The sequence below is a fragment of the Cnephaeus nilssonii genome, assembly GCF_951640355.1.
Source record: "Cnephaeus nilssonii genome assembly, chromosome: 15".
Lineage (NCBI taxonomy): Eukaryota > Metazoa > Chordata > Mammalia > Chiroptera > Vespertilionidae > Cnephaeus > Cnephaeus nilssonii.
Genome location: NC_137086.1, coordinates 11,717,246 through 11,735,318, shown reverse-complemented (window position 1 = coordinate 11,735,318; position 18,073 = coordinate 11,717,246). Strand labels below are relative to the sequence as shown.

At 50.4% G+C, this 18,073-nt stretch overlaps 1 protein-coding gene across 4 annotated transcripts; it reads right to left on the bottom strand.

Annotated features, from left to right (window-relative positions):
- Positions 1–79: 79 nt before the first annotated feature.
- AGBL5 (AGBL carboxypeptidase 5) lies at positions 80–18,073 on the bottom strand. 4 transcript variants are annotated; one of them, XM_079791674.1, is made up of 15 exons: positions 16,636–16,899; positions 16,236–16,407; positions 15,717–15,880; positions 14,988–15,165; positions 14,536–14,714; positions 13,687–14,143; positions 12,793–12,962; positions 12,328–12,463; positions 11,522–11,724; positions 10,725–10,939; positions 3,925–4,080; positions 1,866–1,978; positions 1,524–1,570; positions 925–1,055; positions 187–325 (listed from the first exon to the last, which is right to left on the bottom strand). In XM_079791674.1, the coding sequence occupies exons 1-14, from the start codon at positions 16,848–16,850 to the stop codon at positions 1,007–1,009; spliced, it is 2,454 nt and encodes an 817-aa protein (XP_079647800.1). In that variant the 5' UTR covers positions 16,851–16,899; the 3' UTR covers positions 187–325; positions 925–1,006. The 4 variants fall into 4 exon arrangements, with proteins under 4 accessions (XP_079647799.1, XP_079647802.1, XP_079647800.1 ...); XM_079791673.1 differs by lacking the exon at positions 1,524–1,570 and having other exon boundaries at positions 80–325; XM_079791676.1 differs by lacking the exon at positions 1,524–1,570 and having other exon boundaries at positions 80–325; positions 1,866–1,974; positions 3,921–4,080; positions 16,636–16,890.

Genomic DNA, 18,073 nt, shown 5'->3' with positions numbered 1-18,073 from the left:
ATTCCCTGCTTTGTCCTGTCTCAAGGTGATGCTCTGTGATGCCTCAAGGAGTTCTAGTTGTCACATGGAATCAGCAGCTGAGGCAGGGGACTAGCACATTTCTCACAGTGTTCCCCATCTTGTGGCTATATCCTGGGCATGAAGGTCAAGGCATCAGACCCGGGGAGAAACAGTGAGTGGGGGAGATTTAGGGACAAGACAAACCTCAGGCTGGCCCAAGGGCCCCCCGCTGTAACAAGTCCGAGACTGGGAGTCAGATAGACTACAGGAAATAGGAGAAATGGCAGGGGCAGAGTGGGGCCGTGGAGGCGCGGCCTGAGGCAGCCTGCAACAGAAAAGAGAGGAATCAGGGTTGTGAAAAGTGGGCCCCGCTTCTGGTCTGTTAGCCAGGAGTGAGAGGTGAGAGAGGTGGGATGGGCAAGGATAGGCACAGTATTGAGTATTGCACAGTGGTCTGATGCTGGAACCTGCCAGCTCCTAGACCTTAGACCAGTGATGGGCAACCTTTTGAGCTTGGTGTGTCAAACTTCGCCAAAAAACTGAGCATAACTCGGGTAGTGTGTCACTTTGAGGAAAAAACATTATTTCGCAAATGTTTCATCCTCAGGAGCAGCAAATGTTTCATCCTCGGCATGCGGCCGCCTCAGCGGCCATGTGTCATCAGAAATGGCTATGCGTGTCAGTGCTGACACGCGTGTCATAGGTTCGCCATCACTGCCTTAGACCCTAACAGTTGTTTTCTTATTCACTGGAGTGAAGACTGAGGCCATGATGGGGGAAGAAAACAGGTACTAGATTCCTAATGAAAGTACATTTAATCTTTTGGGGGGTCAAGGATTCGGGAAGGAAGAAAATGATCCTGAATGGCAGAATTGGGAATGAGCGGGTAGAAACAAGAAGTGGGGTGAGGGACAATCTGCTCACCCTGGTGCAGAGCGGGGTCCCGGCTTCGGCTCACTGCTCTCCCTGGTCCAGAGGATAGGGGATGTGGGGCCCGAAGAGCCTCTCATCCCTCTGCAAGTCGGCGGTGAGCCCCAGCCCAACCTGGGCCTAGCCTGTGGACAGGGGGTGGGCTAAGAAGCTGGGTTCTTCCGTGAATATTTGTGCTTCTAGAGTTCCCATGAGTAATGCTGTAGTTTAGCAGTCAACACAGGTACTAGGACCTTTATTTCCTGGGCACTGTCCCTAGCTGAGAGGGTAATAGAGAACTCAGGTTCAGTCTATACCTATATACTCTGAGTCATATTTAACTAGGGGAGGCAAAAGGATCCACCATTTAACCTCCATGGCTATATCACGGCCAAGATTTGTACCAAAGACAAGTACTGTGTAGAAAGCTATTGGAGGATTGGTAGATCTTTCTCAGAGCCTTCTGTGCCTCAGCCCCTGCCAGACCAGCTTACGTTTCACCCATCCATTCACCTTCTGCCTATACCCAGCTTTAGCCAACCTAGCATGGGGGTCTGGACTGAATTGGAGTTGGTGGCACAGCTGTTCCTAGGAGCAGCATTCAGATGTGTTACCTGGGGAATCCGGGACCCCTCCTGGCGGGAACTCTCCTCGGGCAGGTCTGGGCAGAAAGAGAGGAGAAACTAAGGGCAGGGGCAGACAAAGCCAAAGCTAGCAGGCTGAGGTTGGGGTATATCCGGCAGGGACATGGGGTTGAAAGCAAGCAAGAGACCTGGCTTGAAGGGGATGGGACACTGGACAGACAGGCACTCAGACACCAGAACAGCTCTTAAATGGTTGGGGGAGAGGTAAAGCAGTGCTGGGCATTTCCCCTCCTACTGCCCAGATGAACAGCTGCTTGTTGGGTTCTGCCATAGTTGTTATGCTGGGGACTGGGGAAGACACAAAAATCTTACCTGTAATCGGGTCCTGATACAGGGGATCCGAGGTCCAGTTCCTAGTAGACCTTTCCCAATCACCATGACAGCCTCTGGCTTGTCCCCTGAGGACAGGAGTGAGCAGTTGCTCCCTGAGAACAAAAGAAACATATCAGGGTAGGGGCCATGGAGAAGAGGGAACTTCCGTTAGATCAGGGTTTCTCAATATTGGCAGTTTTGACATTTTGGGCTGGATAATTCTTTGTGCCATTGTAGGATGTTTAGCAGCATCCCTGGCCTCTACCCATTAGATGGCGTTCCTCTTCCTGCCCCTCCCCATTTGTAACAACCCAAAAGGTCTCAGACATTGCCACACGTGCAGAGGTGGTGAGGTGGTTGCCCTTGGTTAAGAAGCTTGGCATACACTAGTCTTGTTCAGGGGTGGAGCCGCAAATCAGAGCTTGAGTTAGTCTGAATTTATAGACCTTAGAGCCTGTTCCAATCAAATGTGTGAGCATTTAAGGATCAAGTCAGCAGTACCCAAGACTGGTGGGTTGAGGACTACCCAGTGGAGAGAGTTAACAGATGAGGAGAAGCAGGCTCTGAGGGAGGTATAAGATGCTGGACTGGAGTCTTAGAAATCATTCCTACCCAGTCCTTTATACAGCTGGGCTATAACAGAGAACAGATGGCCAAGGTTCTGTGTGCTCGATAAGGTCACACATTTGTGGTGATGGCAGGCCTATCCTTTTTTTCATTCTGCAGGGTTTTCTTTTGTTTTTCTTTTTATTTAAATATATTTTATTGATTTTTTACAGAGAGGAAGAGAGAGGGATACAGAGTTAGAAACATCGATGAGAGAGAAACATCGATCAGCTGCCTCCTGCACACCCCCTACTGGGGATGTGCCCGCAACCAAGGTACATGCCCTTGACCGGAATCGAACCCGGGACCCTTGAGTCCGCAGGCCGACGCTCTATCCACTGAGCCAAACCGGTTTTGGCTCATTCTGCAGTTTTGTCTAATGTTGCCCAGCTCCTGGAGTCAGGGAGCTTCAATAAGTAGCAGGTAGGAAAAGTCATGCTCCTCAACTGTAAAAGTGAGGATTAAATGAGATCATGAGTTTACAGCAGTGCCTGCCACACAGTAAATACTCAATAAATGGTAACTACTATTTTATTATACAAAGACATTCATTAAATTCCAGCTTCCTGTACAAGGGCATGGGTGTTTGGGGTTTAGGATAATCTGGGCGATAACTGATGTCCCTGATCTAGAGAGGCCTATACCACATCAAGTCAAGAAGGAGGTCCAGCCAAAGCCGGTTTGGCTCAGTGGATAGAGCGTCAGCCTGCGGACTGGGGGGTCCCGGGTTCGATTCCGGTCAAGGGCACATGCCTGGGTTGCAGGCTCAATCCCCAGTAGGGGGTGTGTAGGAGGCAGCTGATCGATGTTTCTGGCTCTCTCTCTCTCCCTCTCTTTAAAAAATCAATAAAATATATTTAACAAAAAAAAAAGAAGGAGGTCCAGACCTAGCCGGTTTGGCTCAGTGGATAGAGCACCAGCCTGCGGACTGAAGGGTCCCAGGTTCGATTCCGGTCAAGGGCACATGCCTGGGTTGCGGGCTCAATCCCCAGTAGGGGGTGTGCAGGAGGCAGCTGATCAGTGATTCTCTCTCATCATTGATATTTCTATGTCTCTCTCCCTTTCCCTTCCTCTCTAAAATCAATAAAAATATATTTAAGAAGGAAAAAAAAAGGAGGAGGAGGTACAGCCCTAGCTGGTTTGGCCCAGTGGATAAAACATTGGCCTGCAGGACCAAAAGGTCCCAGGTTCGATTCCGATCAAGGGCATGTACCTTGGTTGCAGGCTCCTCTCCGGTCAGGGCTCATGCAGGAGGCAACCAATCACATTGATGTTTCTGTCTTTCCCTCTCTCTTCCACTCTCCCTAAAAATCAATGGAAAAATATTCTCGAATGAGAATTAACAAAAAAAAGGAGGTCCAGGTCCGGTGGCAACGGAGCTGCAGGGATTTCCTTAGGAGGGTCTTCACCCTGCGTGGTGAGGAAGGAAGGAGGCTGGCAGTGCGGTACAGACCTGATATGCTGAGTGAGCTGGGCAGTAGGCAGGGGCCCATGTTGCGTGAGGAGGCTGGGCTAGAACTGGCAGGAGTTGGGGATGAGGCCAGGCTGCTTGAAGTAAGGCGATAGGTGAGTGGCTGCTGCCGCCGTCTCCTGTCCTGGCTTCGGGGCTCTGAGTGGAAGGGACACAAGCAGAGGGGGCAAGTAAGTGAGGCACTCATCACCACCCCACTGGCTCTCCTTGTCAGAAGATGACCGTTTTCAGACTTGCCACACCAGCGTCCCTTGTCTGAAGAAACCTAAGATGAGTAGAAAGTCCTCTAATACTTATTCCAGTATCCAGTTCTCAGCCAGCCCTCATCCTCACTTCTCTGGCTAACCAGCTTACCCACAAGCTCATTCTTTTGGCAAAGGAATTATTGAGCTTGGCTTCTAAACAGCTTTCCTAGGTTCTCCTCTTACCTCTAACTGCTCTTCAACTAATCTTCCTGCCCCTTAAATTGTGGTGTTCCCCACCATTCTATCCTTGGTCCTCTCTTGCTCAGCATATTTTATATTCCCAAATCCCCCTCTAGCCCTTTTCCCCTGAGCTGCAGTTCTAACTGTCCACTGGACATCTTTCTACCTGGCAAAATCCCAAACAAAATCCATTTTCTCCCACCCTTTCTTTTGTTCTCCCTATCTTCGGGAAGATCTTGCTAGAAACCTTGTTTCATCTTTCAACTCTTCCCACACATTTATATTTGTGTTTAACCAAATCTGGACAATTCTACCTCTACCTTCATTTGAATTTCTTTATTCTCCCTTGCTATTGCCAGTGTCCAGATACAGGTCTTTAGAGCTCATTCAGGCTTTTGAAAAATATTCTCCACTGGCCCCCTTCCTTCCTTTTTACAATCCATTCTTTATGCAGATGCCAGGAATTGTTATTCTAAAACACAGACTTGATCAAAAATCATTTTGGCTCAGAGAAGGGGGAGATACTGAAGGTCTTTTAAAGGACAGAGTCTAAACCTTTGTACACAGCATTTAAAGCCCTGCCCACTGATTCGGATTTACTCATCCTCAGAAGGATGCTGACTGACTTGTTCCTTCACATCCTCTGCTACAACCCCTGGGGCTCCTAGCTGTGCGGTTCTTCTAAAATGTCTGTTGCCTAGGGAAACCTTGGATATCTTATGAGTCCCATCTCAAATGTCACCTCTGTGAGACCTCCTTGACCATTACTGGTAGAATTAATTGTTCTCTTCATTGTCCTTTATTCATGTGGCTAGTAATTATTTATGGTTTCTCCCTAATTAAATAATTTACTACATATAAAGGACTTAAAATAGTATCTGGCACATACCAAGAACTCAATAAATGTTTGCCGATATTCTAATTAGAACTTGAGTCCCTTGAGGGTAGGGACCTTCTCTAATACTATGTATGCTGGGTACCAATTAGAGGCTAAGACTGCAGCCAAGAGTCAGAAACAACCAGAACTTAGGGAGCTAGGAAGAGTTGGTACAGCAATGCCAACAAGACAAAAGTCAGAGACTCAATGCCAGTCAGGTAACCTGCAACAGAAATGCAGTGGAGTCCAGACCTGGGTAATTCTTTGGTTAAAACAGGGATGTCGCTATGATCTCCAAGTGACCGTGCACAGTAGGCAGAAATAACGAACTTGGTAGAAGGGGAAAGAGCCGGGTTCTAGATGGTCTGAGGAACCTCCATACACAGATGCATGTTGAAAATATATTAAGGGATGAAGCCCTACCCACCCCAAGAAAGGATGAGAGAAAACAAGCAAGAGTGGGCGACAGCCTTTGGGACATTTGTAGGTTCTAGTAAGGAACTGCATGATAGTCAAGGAGGTATGAAGCAAAATAGGCAAATGATGTAAAAAAATGTCATGTGACATGTAGGGAACATGGGAAAGATACTAAGGATACACGCAGGAATCCTGCCCTGAAGGAGAGTTTCAGGATAGAAGACAAGGTCTGGTTTAGGGGAGAAGGCTGATCAGGAAAGTGTAAGGCATTTAGAGACAGCATTTCAACTCGTCACTAAGACTCTTAAGGTCCAGCCAGCCCTGCTGTAAATCTGGCAGTGTGAGTGCACAGCACTTTCTCATGTTGGGCCTTTGGCCTTCTCAGCCCCCATTGAGACAAGAATTAAAGGGAAGAGCCCCAATTCTATTATTTCTTGGTTCTGAGGTATAGAAATGGCAGCTTAAGGCTGAGTGCAGGAGTGATAGCAGTCAGCTCTGCTTCTAGAGGTGTGAGATGATGTTTTATGGTCATCTGCTATAAGTTCCATTCTGGCAGTGGCAGGATAGTCCTGGGGCAAAGGTCTGAGAGGAAGAGCTAGACTGACCTCACCGTTGTATGAATTAGGATGGATATTCTAAAGCTCCTTTTATTTGTTCAGCAAATATGTGTTGATTGTTTAATAAGGGCCAGGTAGGTGCTGGGTGATAAGGGATAAATAGATATGTTATGAGACATTTCCTGCCATCAAGTAAGTTTTAACAGGAAACTTGTTTGCAGTAGAAAAAGTAAAGGTAGTGATAGTGCTAGAGGCATTCTTCTTGTGTCCTTTGACTCACTTCACAAAGGAACCTCCACTCACTATTAGACTTTAGCTTCTCTACCAAAAGCTGCCTGTCAGCTGAACCATGGATCAGAGGCCAGGAAAGGGTTCTAGTAACCTCAGGTTAAGCGTCAGAGCTGGGAGGAATGAGGCCGGTGGTGGAGGACAGGAGCTGAAGATGTAAAAAAATGCAAGTCCCTTGTCCTTTACCCCAGTGTCCTACTGGATAGGCTGGAGGGCAGGGCGTATGTTTCAGGTATTGAGACTATTGCTTGAATCCAGGGCCAGGACCAATATGAAGCGAGTGAGGCACAATGTAAGGAGACCCTGGCCTGACCCTGAGAGCATTTGCCTTCTGTTGTGTGGCCTGGGCACCTCACTGGCCTCCCGTCCTTGCCGTTTTTGTCAGTATGTAACCAACAGAAGCTGGTTTGCCTCTCCACCCTCTCCCTGGCCTTCCTTTGGCCTCTGTTGCGTCCGCTTTTACACCAGTATCTCGTAGACTTTTGACTTTCTTCACTCTACCATTGTATTAGATATTCCCATGACCTCCTGCCTCCTCTGCAGCAGCTGCTACTAATGCTGTCTGCGCTTCTGAGCCTGGTCTGGGAAGGCGGTGCTCATGGCCTCTTTGGCAGCCGGGGGACAAGGAGGTGCAGAAGATCCTGGCACTGTGGTCAAGGGCGTTGGGAGTGAAGGTTTACTCAGAGGCTCTTCTGACCTCCTGCCCCGGGAACACTCCTGATAAACCCAAGCTGGTTACTTGTTAGCCTTCTAAAATGTCATCCCTGAAGACAGAATCTGCCAGACTAGTTTCCTGAACCTCTGCCTTAAGCTTCTGACTGGGCTGCCTGGATCTTTTCTGAAATTTCCTGGATAGCCCAATCTCATGTTTTGTTCTAGCCAATAAGGGATAGTCACCAATTAAATGTATAGTTAAGTGTGATATGATTTTTATACATTAGAGGAAATCTGATCTAATAAAAGAGTAATATGCAAATTGACCATCACTCCAACACACAAGATGGCTGCCCCCATGTGGTCAAAGATAGATGCCCCCATGTGGACACAAGATGGCTGCCACAAGATGGCCAGCAGGGGAGGGCAGTTGGGAGGGACCAGGCCTGCAAGGGAGGGCAGTTGTGGGCGATTAGGCCAGCAGGGGAGGGAAGTTGGGGGCGATCAACCCTGCAGGGGAGGGCAGTTAGGGGTGACCAGGCTGGCAGAGGAGGGAAGTTGGGGGCAAACAGGCTGGCTGGGGAGCAGTTAGACATCAATCAGGCTGGCATGGGAGTGGTTAGGGGGTGATTAGGGAGTGGTTAGGGAGCCAGCAGTCCTGGATTGTGAGAGGGATGTCCAACTGCCCGTTTAGGCCCGATCCCGGTAGGATCGGGCCTAAACGGGCAGTCGGACATCCCTCGAGGGGTCCCAGATTGGAGAGGGTGCAGGCTGGGCTGAGGGACACACCCCGCCCCCGTGCACGAATTTCGTGCACCGGGCCTCTAGTTTTCTTATAAATAACTACATAAGTGAAAAAAATCTCTGTCAAATCACAGTCCCATTTTTTGGGTTCGGAAAGTATAGCTGCTTTATACTTAGATCTCAGAGATACGGGGTCGTGTTCTTCCTGTTTCGGAAGACCAAGTATGTCTGTATCACAGGTCCCTGTCCCAAGACAGGGCCAGTCTACCATCCTCGGGTCACATCAGGGACTTTAAGAGATGAAGCAGCAAAAACTGCAGCACCAGTAAATGCCCAAGAGAACATAGGAGGCCGGATTCCTGGGATCTGACCTTTCAGCTACTCATAGTATTCCTGGTTTGTTATTAGCAACCCTCTTCTTGACCCCTTTACTGTAGACATAGTTTCGTAGTTCTTACAAATATTTACTCAAGTCCCTGGGATGTCTCTTTACACAAACCAGTTCTCTCTGCTTCTAAGCTCATTCACCTGGGGGAACAGCGTCTCACTTGGTTTTACCTGCGCCTGTATGTGGGTGACTCCTAGATCTGACCCTGATGTCACCTTTTCTACACTTTGGCCCTTTTTCTGCCTGCAGGACATCTCCATTTATATAAACTCATCACCTTTTCTTCCAACAATGTCTGTGTCACCATGATCTTTTCTTTAGCTTGTAGCCCTGAAGCTCTCCCCCACCATCACTGAGGCCTACCACTCTGTTTCTTATTCTCTAGACCCTGGTACAGGCGCTAGTCTTCTCATGCATAACCCACTCCAAGGACCCACGTCCCCTGCCCTGCCGATATACACAGTTCAGACAGCTCTCTTAACCTAAGTCTTTTATTCCCACTATTCTCAGAAGCAGCACATATGTCTCATTAACACATAATCTTTGTTTTCAAGACCTTCTTCTTCACCTGACTCCCATGGTAAAAGGTTTGGTCCTTGGAGCCAGCTAGTACACTTGCTTTTTGTCCTCTCTACGCAGCAGCCCTGGTCTGGCTATCATTCTCATCTCTGGAATGTTTTTGTCAAACCATACACAAACACCCATTCTTCAAAACCACTTCTCAACTAAACATTCTTTGGCTAATTACCCTCTTGTTTACCTATGACAGTAGCTCCCCAAGTTCCCTGTATGTTTATAATGTGTGTGCGCTTTTATGTTGTGTTTACTGTCCTGTGTCCCTATTAAGTTTCAAATCAGCCAACTGAAAATTACTTTGTACTGACTGAGAAACGCAGTTCTTGTCCCTCACTCAAGGAGTTCAATACAGCACTCTGCATTGGGAGGGGTCAGGGAGGATGTCTGAAACTGCCAAGAATCCTCCAGTGAGGACCTAGAATAGGCTCTTTACTATTTCCCTTCTGTAGAAAGGGAAGGAGAATTTATAATGCTGATATTCCTTCCTACGAACTATGAGTTAAGAGGAAAAGAAATTAGAAGAAAGATGGGAAACTCAAGTATACTGGGGCATGAAAAAACATGTGAATAACTGCCACTAAATAGCTGTGCAATTTTGGATAAGTCACCCTTAAACAGCCTTAGTTTCCTCATCAGAAAAATAGAAACGCCATCCATCCCGCATGGACCTCATGAGTGTTAAATGAAATCTATGTGATACTGTTTTGTTCACTGTTTAATGTTATTTAAATATAAGGCATTTTATTACTTTAATACTCCCATTCAAACACAGTATACAAAAGTGCCCTTTTCAATGAAGATAGAATCTCAAAGAATGGGACTTGGACTATAAGCAGAGGTAACGATGCTGCATGCCTGGGATCGAACACGGTACTGCCAAAGCTGGGAAGGCCCATTGCTCTCCTCCGGCCACTCTAACTAGGGCAGTCAGATGCCCACGGCAGTGACCCCGTGCATGTTTCTGGTCTGCCCAAAGCTTTGATGCAAGCTGAATAGCAGGGAAATGCTAACTAGGCTGAGTGTGGCTTGGAGACCAGCAAAGCTCTCAGTTCCAGCTTACAAGCCTCCATCCTCTGGCAAGACTTCTGTAGCCCAGAAGCCACATACAATATACCTGTGGTTTCGTGTACTTCCAGAAGTGGCACTGCAACAGTCTCCCTACCACAGCCTGGCCACGCCCCAGAAATGGCTCCACAGGACTTTCCTCTTCTTTTTCCCTCAAGGCCCTTCTGCTTCTGGTGTATGTTTTGACCCAGAATCTGGTCTCATCAGGCCAAACTGCGGGTACTGAGGCAAAGCTAAGCAATTGTGACCACTGCTGGAAGGGGCTAGACTGCTGCTTGGTAAGCCTACAACAGAATCTGTCTGCAGTCCTTTTTTCTTTGGAAACGTTAGAATCCTTCTGATAACTTTCTGAATAGGCTCTGAAGCCAGGAATAATTTCAGCTCATAGGACCTTGGATAGGATTCTTCATCATTTCAGTGCTGCAATTTGGATTGTGAGGGCATTTCCTTATACCGCCTCCAAGGCAGCTTGACACTGTCCTTGAAGTGGAGGCTCCATGTCTGTACGGCCTTGCTTCAGCCAGCGTTTCATCCTCACACACTCCTCTGCCTCCCAACATGTGCTGAAGCTCAGCCCCCCGGGACACCACCTCTGCCACACAATACCGCGTGGAGCTCATGCCGCAGGGAACACCAAGGTCACAGGAGAGGCTGCAAATTCTGCTATAAACTAATTTTATTGGTTCACTTCCTTGGTCCCAGTCCAAGTGTATTATCTTCAAGCTCTCACTTCCCCCAACAGTGCCCCAAACAACTAAACACCTGTTGCAGGGGCTCCCAGACTAGCTTACCTCTCACGGGGGCCAGCACCCGGTGGCTGACCTTTTGGGTGCTAGAGCCCAGGCCCGGCAGCCCTGCAGACCGACTGCCATGAAAAGGAAAGCTGGGGGAGGTCTTCATCTGTGGAGAGTTTTGTTGGCTGCTGAGGCTACCGCCAGCACTTGTGCCAGTGCTAAAACTTCGCGCGCGGCTCAAGGTATTTTCAGAGCAGGAGACAGGCAATCCACTGCAAAGAAGCAGATGCCAGTCAACCGTGATTCAGGAGGTTGTGTCCCAAGTCTTTCCCCATGGTCGATGCTCAGTAAAACTTCACCTCTGGGGTGAAAACACATAGGGACTCATTCACAGGGAAAGGGAGGAATTCTTTTGCTGACCGGGGCATCTCAGCTGATCTCAGAAGGCCTAGTGCCCTTGTTCACACACATGCTCCTGCAGAAAATACATCAGGAGCCAGAAGGGCCATTCCTGGGCATCTTAAACCCGTGTGAATTCCTCATTGCCTTGGTGCTGGCCTTTGGACCCCTCAACCAGTTACAACCACTGGAAGCTGAGCCCTGCCCCCACCCCAATTATATTTGACTTTGTGCAGGGCTCTGATTCCCAATACCTAGGAAGCATGTAGCTCCAGGTAAAAAGGAAGAGGACCCATTCTCGAAAAATGAGCTGATGTTACTCATTTTAATTATCCCTGAAAATATTGACCGTGTGGTCCTTTTAGAAGTAGGAAAGGAACATAGACGCCTGGGAATTCCTCGCTCGAGAGCACTATTTCACTCACACTCTCTCCCTTCCACCCTGCTGGTCTTACTTGTTAGTTTTGGGTAGAGTTCGAGAGCCTCTCTTCTTGTTGACACTCATGTTCATAGTGCTGCTCGGGCCTCGAATGCTACGCACGTGTTTTAGCATCCAGGCCCGGAGGTTCGTGAGGCTGCTGTGCTCGGACAGCACAATCCGGGGCCATGGATTGCATTCGGCCATGTCCAGAGCTGCAATGGCCATAGCTCGTCCCACCTGTGGGGGAGTCGTTTGGCTCAGTGTCTTGGTCTTCCAACCAAGGCTGTTGTGTTGGGGTGGGGTGCACAGCACAGAGGAAGGGGAAGCCAGACCTCAGATTTGTTCAATGGGGACTCCAAACTTTGTGCCTAGGCTGTTTATTGATAGTGTATTTAGAGCTGCTCCCTAAACTGTTGTTCATTTGGGGCCCTCATCCATCACGAGTTGGGGCAGGTGTGCTTTCTGGCTGGCACCAGGAAGGGTTTCTCTTCCATAACCAACAGCCCTTCCTACCCCTCTTGTGCCCTAGGACACCAGGGATCATCAAGACCACAGCACACGGGCTTTTAGCCCAGGGGTGAACTAACCCAATATAAGGAAGACAGGCTCAGAGGCAAAGAATCTGACTTAGATGTGCGAGGGGATTCTGTGGTGGTGAGGTCAGAAATAGAGCCTATCCATCCTCTCAACACTATTACAGTCAGAGGCCTGCTCCTATTAACTGAGGAAAAGAGCCAGTGGTGAGCCTCTCATCAGAGGAGCTGAGAGTCAGGCAGCAGGAGAGAAGGCCTTCCCAGACTTTGAGGTTCTCCTGTCTCCCACTTATCCCTGTATTCATACCTGCTCAAACAACTCCACAGTGTATCTGGAGGGGAAAGCCGGCGGGGGTGGGGGACTGGCACGCCCGTTGTCATGGCAAGCGGCAGGGATGCTGTTTACTGAGCGTCCAGTGTTGTAGTTGCATTCAAGTGTGTAGCTAAGACACAGAGACCTTCATCAGTGTCCTGCCTGGACAGAATCAGGACAGAACTATGGGGGACAGCCTAGTAGTCTAAGAAGGTAATCACTTGGGGGGAAAATGGACACAAATAGAAAGTCCTAATTCCTAGCCACCAGCAACAGACCTCGGCACTATATCACATACACAAGAAGTCCCAAAAAGGTAGACTCCCAGACTAAAGCCAATAATGCTAATTGTGAGCTTGCCTTTTCAGAAGACTTGGGCCGCCCCCTGCCCTGCAAACCCCGAGTATTGCTTTCTTTAGGGAAGCTATCTCATCTACCGTATCCCGGTTTCCACCCAACCTGTGGATGATCCCTGAGGCTTTGTAGATTGCAACCCGGCCGCTTCCCTCCTTAGACTGGCCATCTCTGCGGTCCCGGGCATACATGTTCTTCTCTGAGAAATTGCAGCCCTGGAAGTCGAAGTGGGCTGAGTTCAAGGAGATGAGCTTTGGATAAAGCATATTTTCCACCTGTTTGGGGAGGAAAAGGCAACTCAGAGACAGAAAGAAAGCTTGAGGGCAAGGAAGACATGCAAGCATGGGGCCATGTGACTAAGATACCTTCACAACCATCAGACAGCGTTTCTTGAATTCTCACGGAACGTTTGACATTATTTCCAGCTGTTGGAAAGGTGCAGTTCTACCTTTTTAAGCTCTTAGATTCTGCTCTTCAATAATGCAAAATTTTCCTTTCCCCCTGGTTTCCCCAATTCTAGAAAAGACTGTGATGCCAACAGTTTGACCCTCTTTTAGGGTCATGATGTAACAGGCCCCAGTGTCATTCCTTCTTGGCCTTTTGAAGCTGTAGTCCACCCTCAGAAGTAGTCTACTTTGTGTGTGTGTGTGTGTGTGTGTGTGTGTATAATATATTTTTATTGATTTCAGAGAGGGAGAGGGAGAGAGAGAAAAACATCAATGATGAGAATCATTGATCGGCTGCCTCCTGCACACCCCCTAATGGGGATTAAGTGGGCAACCTGAGCATGTGCCCTTGACTGGAATCCAACCCAGGACCCTTCAGTCCGCAGGCCGATGCTCTATCTACTGAGCCAAACCGGCTAGGGTGGTAGTCCACCATTTGCAGCCACAGGCTTTCCTGACCTGACAGAAGGTCATCTTCCCTCTGTTGGCCCAACCTTTATGTCCTAACCCTGCAACACCTCCCACACTCACATGACATTCTGTGGATTCCTACCTGGGTGGTCTCGTCACTAAAGCTGTTTCCATACATGAAGCAGCCCCTTTTGGAAGCATGTCCGTGCAGGTCCACATAGTAAGCCACACCACTCTCTTTGGGGGGGATGGTGTCGGGGGCTGGCTCCTCAGCCTCCGTGGACTGTGGTGGCATAATCCACACACCGCTGGCCTTCTGTTCTGCAAGCTCAGTCTGTATCCAGGGCTCAGGGTTATCCCCATCACACAAGGGCCCAAGGTGAGCTTCAATTTGGAGATTGTTGGCTTTCTCAAGGTCAGAAAGCGGGGCATCAGGATGAAGACGAGGACTGTGCTGTTGTGCAGAGGGACTCTGGGAGTTCAGACGGGAGTGCACATGGTGGTAGAGAAGCACAGCTTTAGCCCCGTAGATGGCCGGGTGCAGGACTGCATCGGGCTTCAGGTACTGACGGTTCAGGTTCACTCCACGCGAGTCTGTGCTGTAGGAAAACAAGGGCTGAAGCAGGGTCCAGAGGGCTGGACCAGCAAGGCAGACACTAGAGTAGATGAAAAGAGACTATGGGAGACTGACTTGTAAAAGGAGAGGCTGAAGTTGCATCAGGAAAGAAAGAACTGGGGATAGGCGCTCTCCTTAATCTGCTGTCACTCCTGCAGACACCTAAGGATAGTTCCCAGGTGGACTTGCAGTTATTCTAGCTCTGCTCCTTCCAGAGAATGCTAGGAGATGGGATCCCATTCCTTCTCAGGTCACTGGACGATTAGATGGGCTTACCCTTATTAGGGTGCAAGAGGGTGGGGAATACAGGAAGAGGTAGATGAGAGGCTAATAGTGTTTCACTGAGCTGTAGGGCATGAGGGGGAGGCTTCTTACCGGTAGTGGCCCCGGACCACACCATCGGGGTTCAACATGGGAATCAGCTTAAAGACAAAGAGGCGACGTAGGGTTTGGGCCCGGGGATCATCAGGTCGAAGGATGAAGTCCAAAAAGCCATTGAAGACAAAGCTAGATGGAGTCTCTCCAGGGTGTACCCTACTGCTCAAGAAGAATATCTGACACGGAGAAGAGAGCAGCCATTAGGTCAGTTACACTATAGTTGGACTGGAGCAGTACTTAGGGGGCGCTGTGGGGAAGGGGATGAGGCAGGAATGAAGAGCCACTGGATTTCCAGCTGCTGAGTCTATAGGTGGAGTGGGAGCTGTTGCCCTTGCCTCAGAATGCAGGCTGAGCCTGTGATGAAGATGCCCAGTGATAACGTGACTGTAAGCTCTTAGTGCCTGCACTAGGAATGGTCAGGGTCTTGTCTTTATACTATTCCCACTCACCCTCTTGCCTGTGAAACGGAATGGTCGGGGGGTGCTGATATCAGGAAATAGCTGCTCTAGACGGGGCTCTCGATCTTCTTCAAGCCCATGGTAGGAACTGATCGTTAGCAGATCTACACGAAGTCCATCCAGAGAATAGCAAAGGATCTCCCGGTGGTAATAGATGGTATCCAGAGGGCTGTAGGGATACAAATCATTAAGCCATTAGAAGTCCCTAAAGTCCTAGCAAGAGGTGGGCCTTGACAGGAGCCCAGGATTTGTAGGACCTGGTACTTCACCCTGCCTTGGGGATCTTACAGTCCCTCCTAGTGTTTCAGGGGGCTGAGGATTTGGGCGGGTCTGCATTGCCAGAATGCAGAGTACAGGACAGGATGAACTTGTTTTTTCCCCAGTTTATGGCTCCCTAGGATAGATTATTTTGCATTGACAAAGAGCTGCCCTCTGTTGGGACAGAAAAAAAAGGTGTGCTGACTAAATCCTGGATAACTGATGGGAGCTGGGGTATTAAGGGCTTGAACTGCACAGGGGGGTGAGTGGAGTGTAGGTGGAGGTATGCTGAGATCAAGGTTACACAGTAATATATTTGTCAAAGGTGCCCCAAATCCCACATTCTGTACCGAGAAAAGAACCGATGACGTTTTGGTTCAGGGTCTTAGGGCAAGTCCCAGAGGGAGCAGAGGTGCTGTGCGGTCCAGGACTGTGTGGCAGGAGTAAGAATGGGGCTGGCACCTGCTATGGGTAGGGTGGTTCTCCAGAAAGCGCTGGTCTAGCTGGTTTAGCAAATCCTGGCAGTCACTGTAGGAGAAGGGGTAGCAGAAGGCGAAGAAGGTGGTGGCCCCACGGCCCTCCAGGAAACGGTGAACAAAGGATAGCACAAACTGCGTCTCTGTCATCTGAGGAGCAGAGGAAGAGGAGGGGCAACATGCCACGGCTGTCAGAACCAAGACCCTCGCGGAGTCACCAGGGGCTGACCTCACCCCCTCATCACATTTACCAACTTCCCTCCCATCACATTCACCAACACACACACTCAGAAAGCCCCGCGGAGACTTTCCAGATGACAACCAGCTTCTCTGGGGCTCCGGGAGGCAGGGGCTTCTCTGGGACTCCTGCCGGCACTGCAGGGAAAGCAGGTACCAAGACCCGGTGTCCTGCTGCCGAGCGCTCAGTGCCAAGGGTACCTCCTCCTCCTTTCCCTCCTCTGCTTTCAGCATCCAGGTCTCTCTTTCCGCCTCGTGATAAACTTACCTCAAAGGTAGGCCGGTCTCGGATGCGTTCCCAGCGTGGCCGGCTGGGCAGTGTGCGCACAAAGGGGGCCATGCCCTGGGAATACAGCTTGCTTTGCTTGTTCATGTTCATGACATTGATCTTGATGAGTTTCCCTGGGGATCCTCCCCGGACGCTGAAGTAAAACCATGACCTGAAGGCCAGAGTGGGAGAGGCTGGTCATTATAGAGAGGGGGCTGGAGAGGGGAAGGTGGGAGAGCAGGAAGGAGGCGGGAGGGAGGAAGGAGGGGTAGGGAGAGAAGGAAGGGTAGTGTGCTGGTATGAACTGCAAGTCAAAGGGCTAACGGAGCACGAGCACGGGCTTGGGGACAGGGGCATCCCTCTCGTTTCTTTCTTCCACCCTCCATTGGTTTCCTCTTACCTGTTCCCATTCTCATATTCTGTTTCAGCACAGTCTGGTCGGGTCCACACGTTGAACTCATAGTCAGGGGAAGAGGCAGTGCTGCTGGTGGGGGGTAATGCGCCCCCTAACACTCCCTCCGCATCACTAGACACAGACTCCACTTTCTCCACATGGGCTAGGTTTCCGGAGTCAAATCGAGAACTGAACAGCAGTCCCCCACAGCGCAGCTCCATGGCGGGGCTGGGGAAGCATCCTCCTGCTCCACTCTGGCCCTGAGAGCTGAAGAAAGAGGGGGGCTGGGTTAGAGAGAGCGAGGAAAATGAAAACATTTTTTTTTTTTGGGGGGGTACCTCCAGATAAATGAGCCCTACTCTTAAGGAGTGCCCTACGAAGTAAGAGGCTTCCTCCCTGTCAGAAAAGGCAGCCTTCTGTCCTCACACCAAGGGTTAGAACTGACCTAAAGGGACTCCATTTTACTGCAGGTGGGCTAATCCAAAAGGAAATACTCAACGGCTTACCTAGGTTGAGAAATACTACGAAATACTAAACTCTAAGCTTCTCTGCAGCCCAAAGATTAGAGAATATCATCAGAGAGGCCGGACCGCCCAAACCTAGCCAAGATACACCCGCGGCAGCACATGGCCATCTTGCAAGATGGGCCTAGATCAGCCCCCACTCGCCAGCAGAGTGGAGAGAACAAAGTTTCTAAGTTTCCGTGGGCGGCTTCCTGCCTCCACTCCTCTGTCCTCGCAAGGACTGACCAGGCATTCTCCCGGGGCCCCACCGAGCCCTGCAAGGGCCGGCTCTTCCTTTTTGTCATTCCCCTTCGCCGATCGTGGCAGAAAACCAGGGACGTGTGGCCTTTGCCAAGCCAAAGGGCACGGGGCGGAAGCCACTCGCTCACCTAGAGGCTGCAGCTCAACTCCAAGTAGGGCACGGCTCTGTTTCCACCCTCCTCAGCCCTGCAAGCCCGGGAGCCCCGAACAGCCTACTCTGGTAGTTGAGGGTGAATAATGGGTGTTGTCAGTACCCCTAAAAAAGTGGCCGGTAGAGAGCCATTTGGGGGCGGGGGGTGGCTTCACCACCCTGGACCCTGAAGGACCGGGACTGCCCTGGGCGGGGTGGGGCTGGAGGCAGGCAGGGGGCCCGACAGACTCCAGTAGAGGGCGGGCGGGGGCTGGGAAAGGAGGCAGAGGTGAGGCCGCCGGGTGGGGGTGGGGTGGGGGTGGGGCCGGGAGCCCGGGCTGAGGGGCGGGGTGGGATTCCAGAGGCGCTCGGGGCTGGAGGGGCTCGGAAGGGGGCGGCGCCGGGGCGGGCGGGGCCCGCACTCCACGCACAGCCCCTCACCTCTCTCTGGGCCGGCGATCCCGCTCCCTTTCCCGCTAGCGAGGCGCCACCTCGGGCCCCGGCACCCAGGACCCAAACAAAACCCGAGCGCCGCGGTGCCGGGACCCCG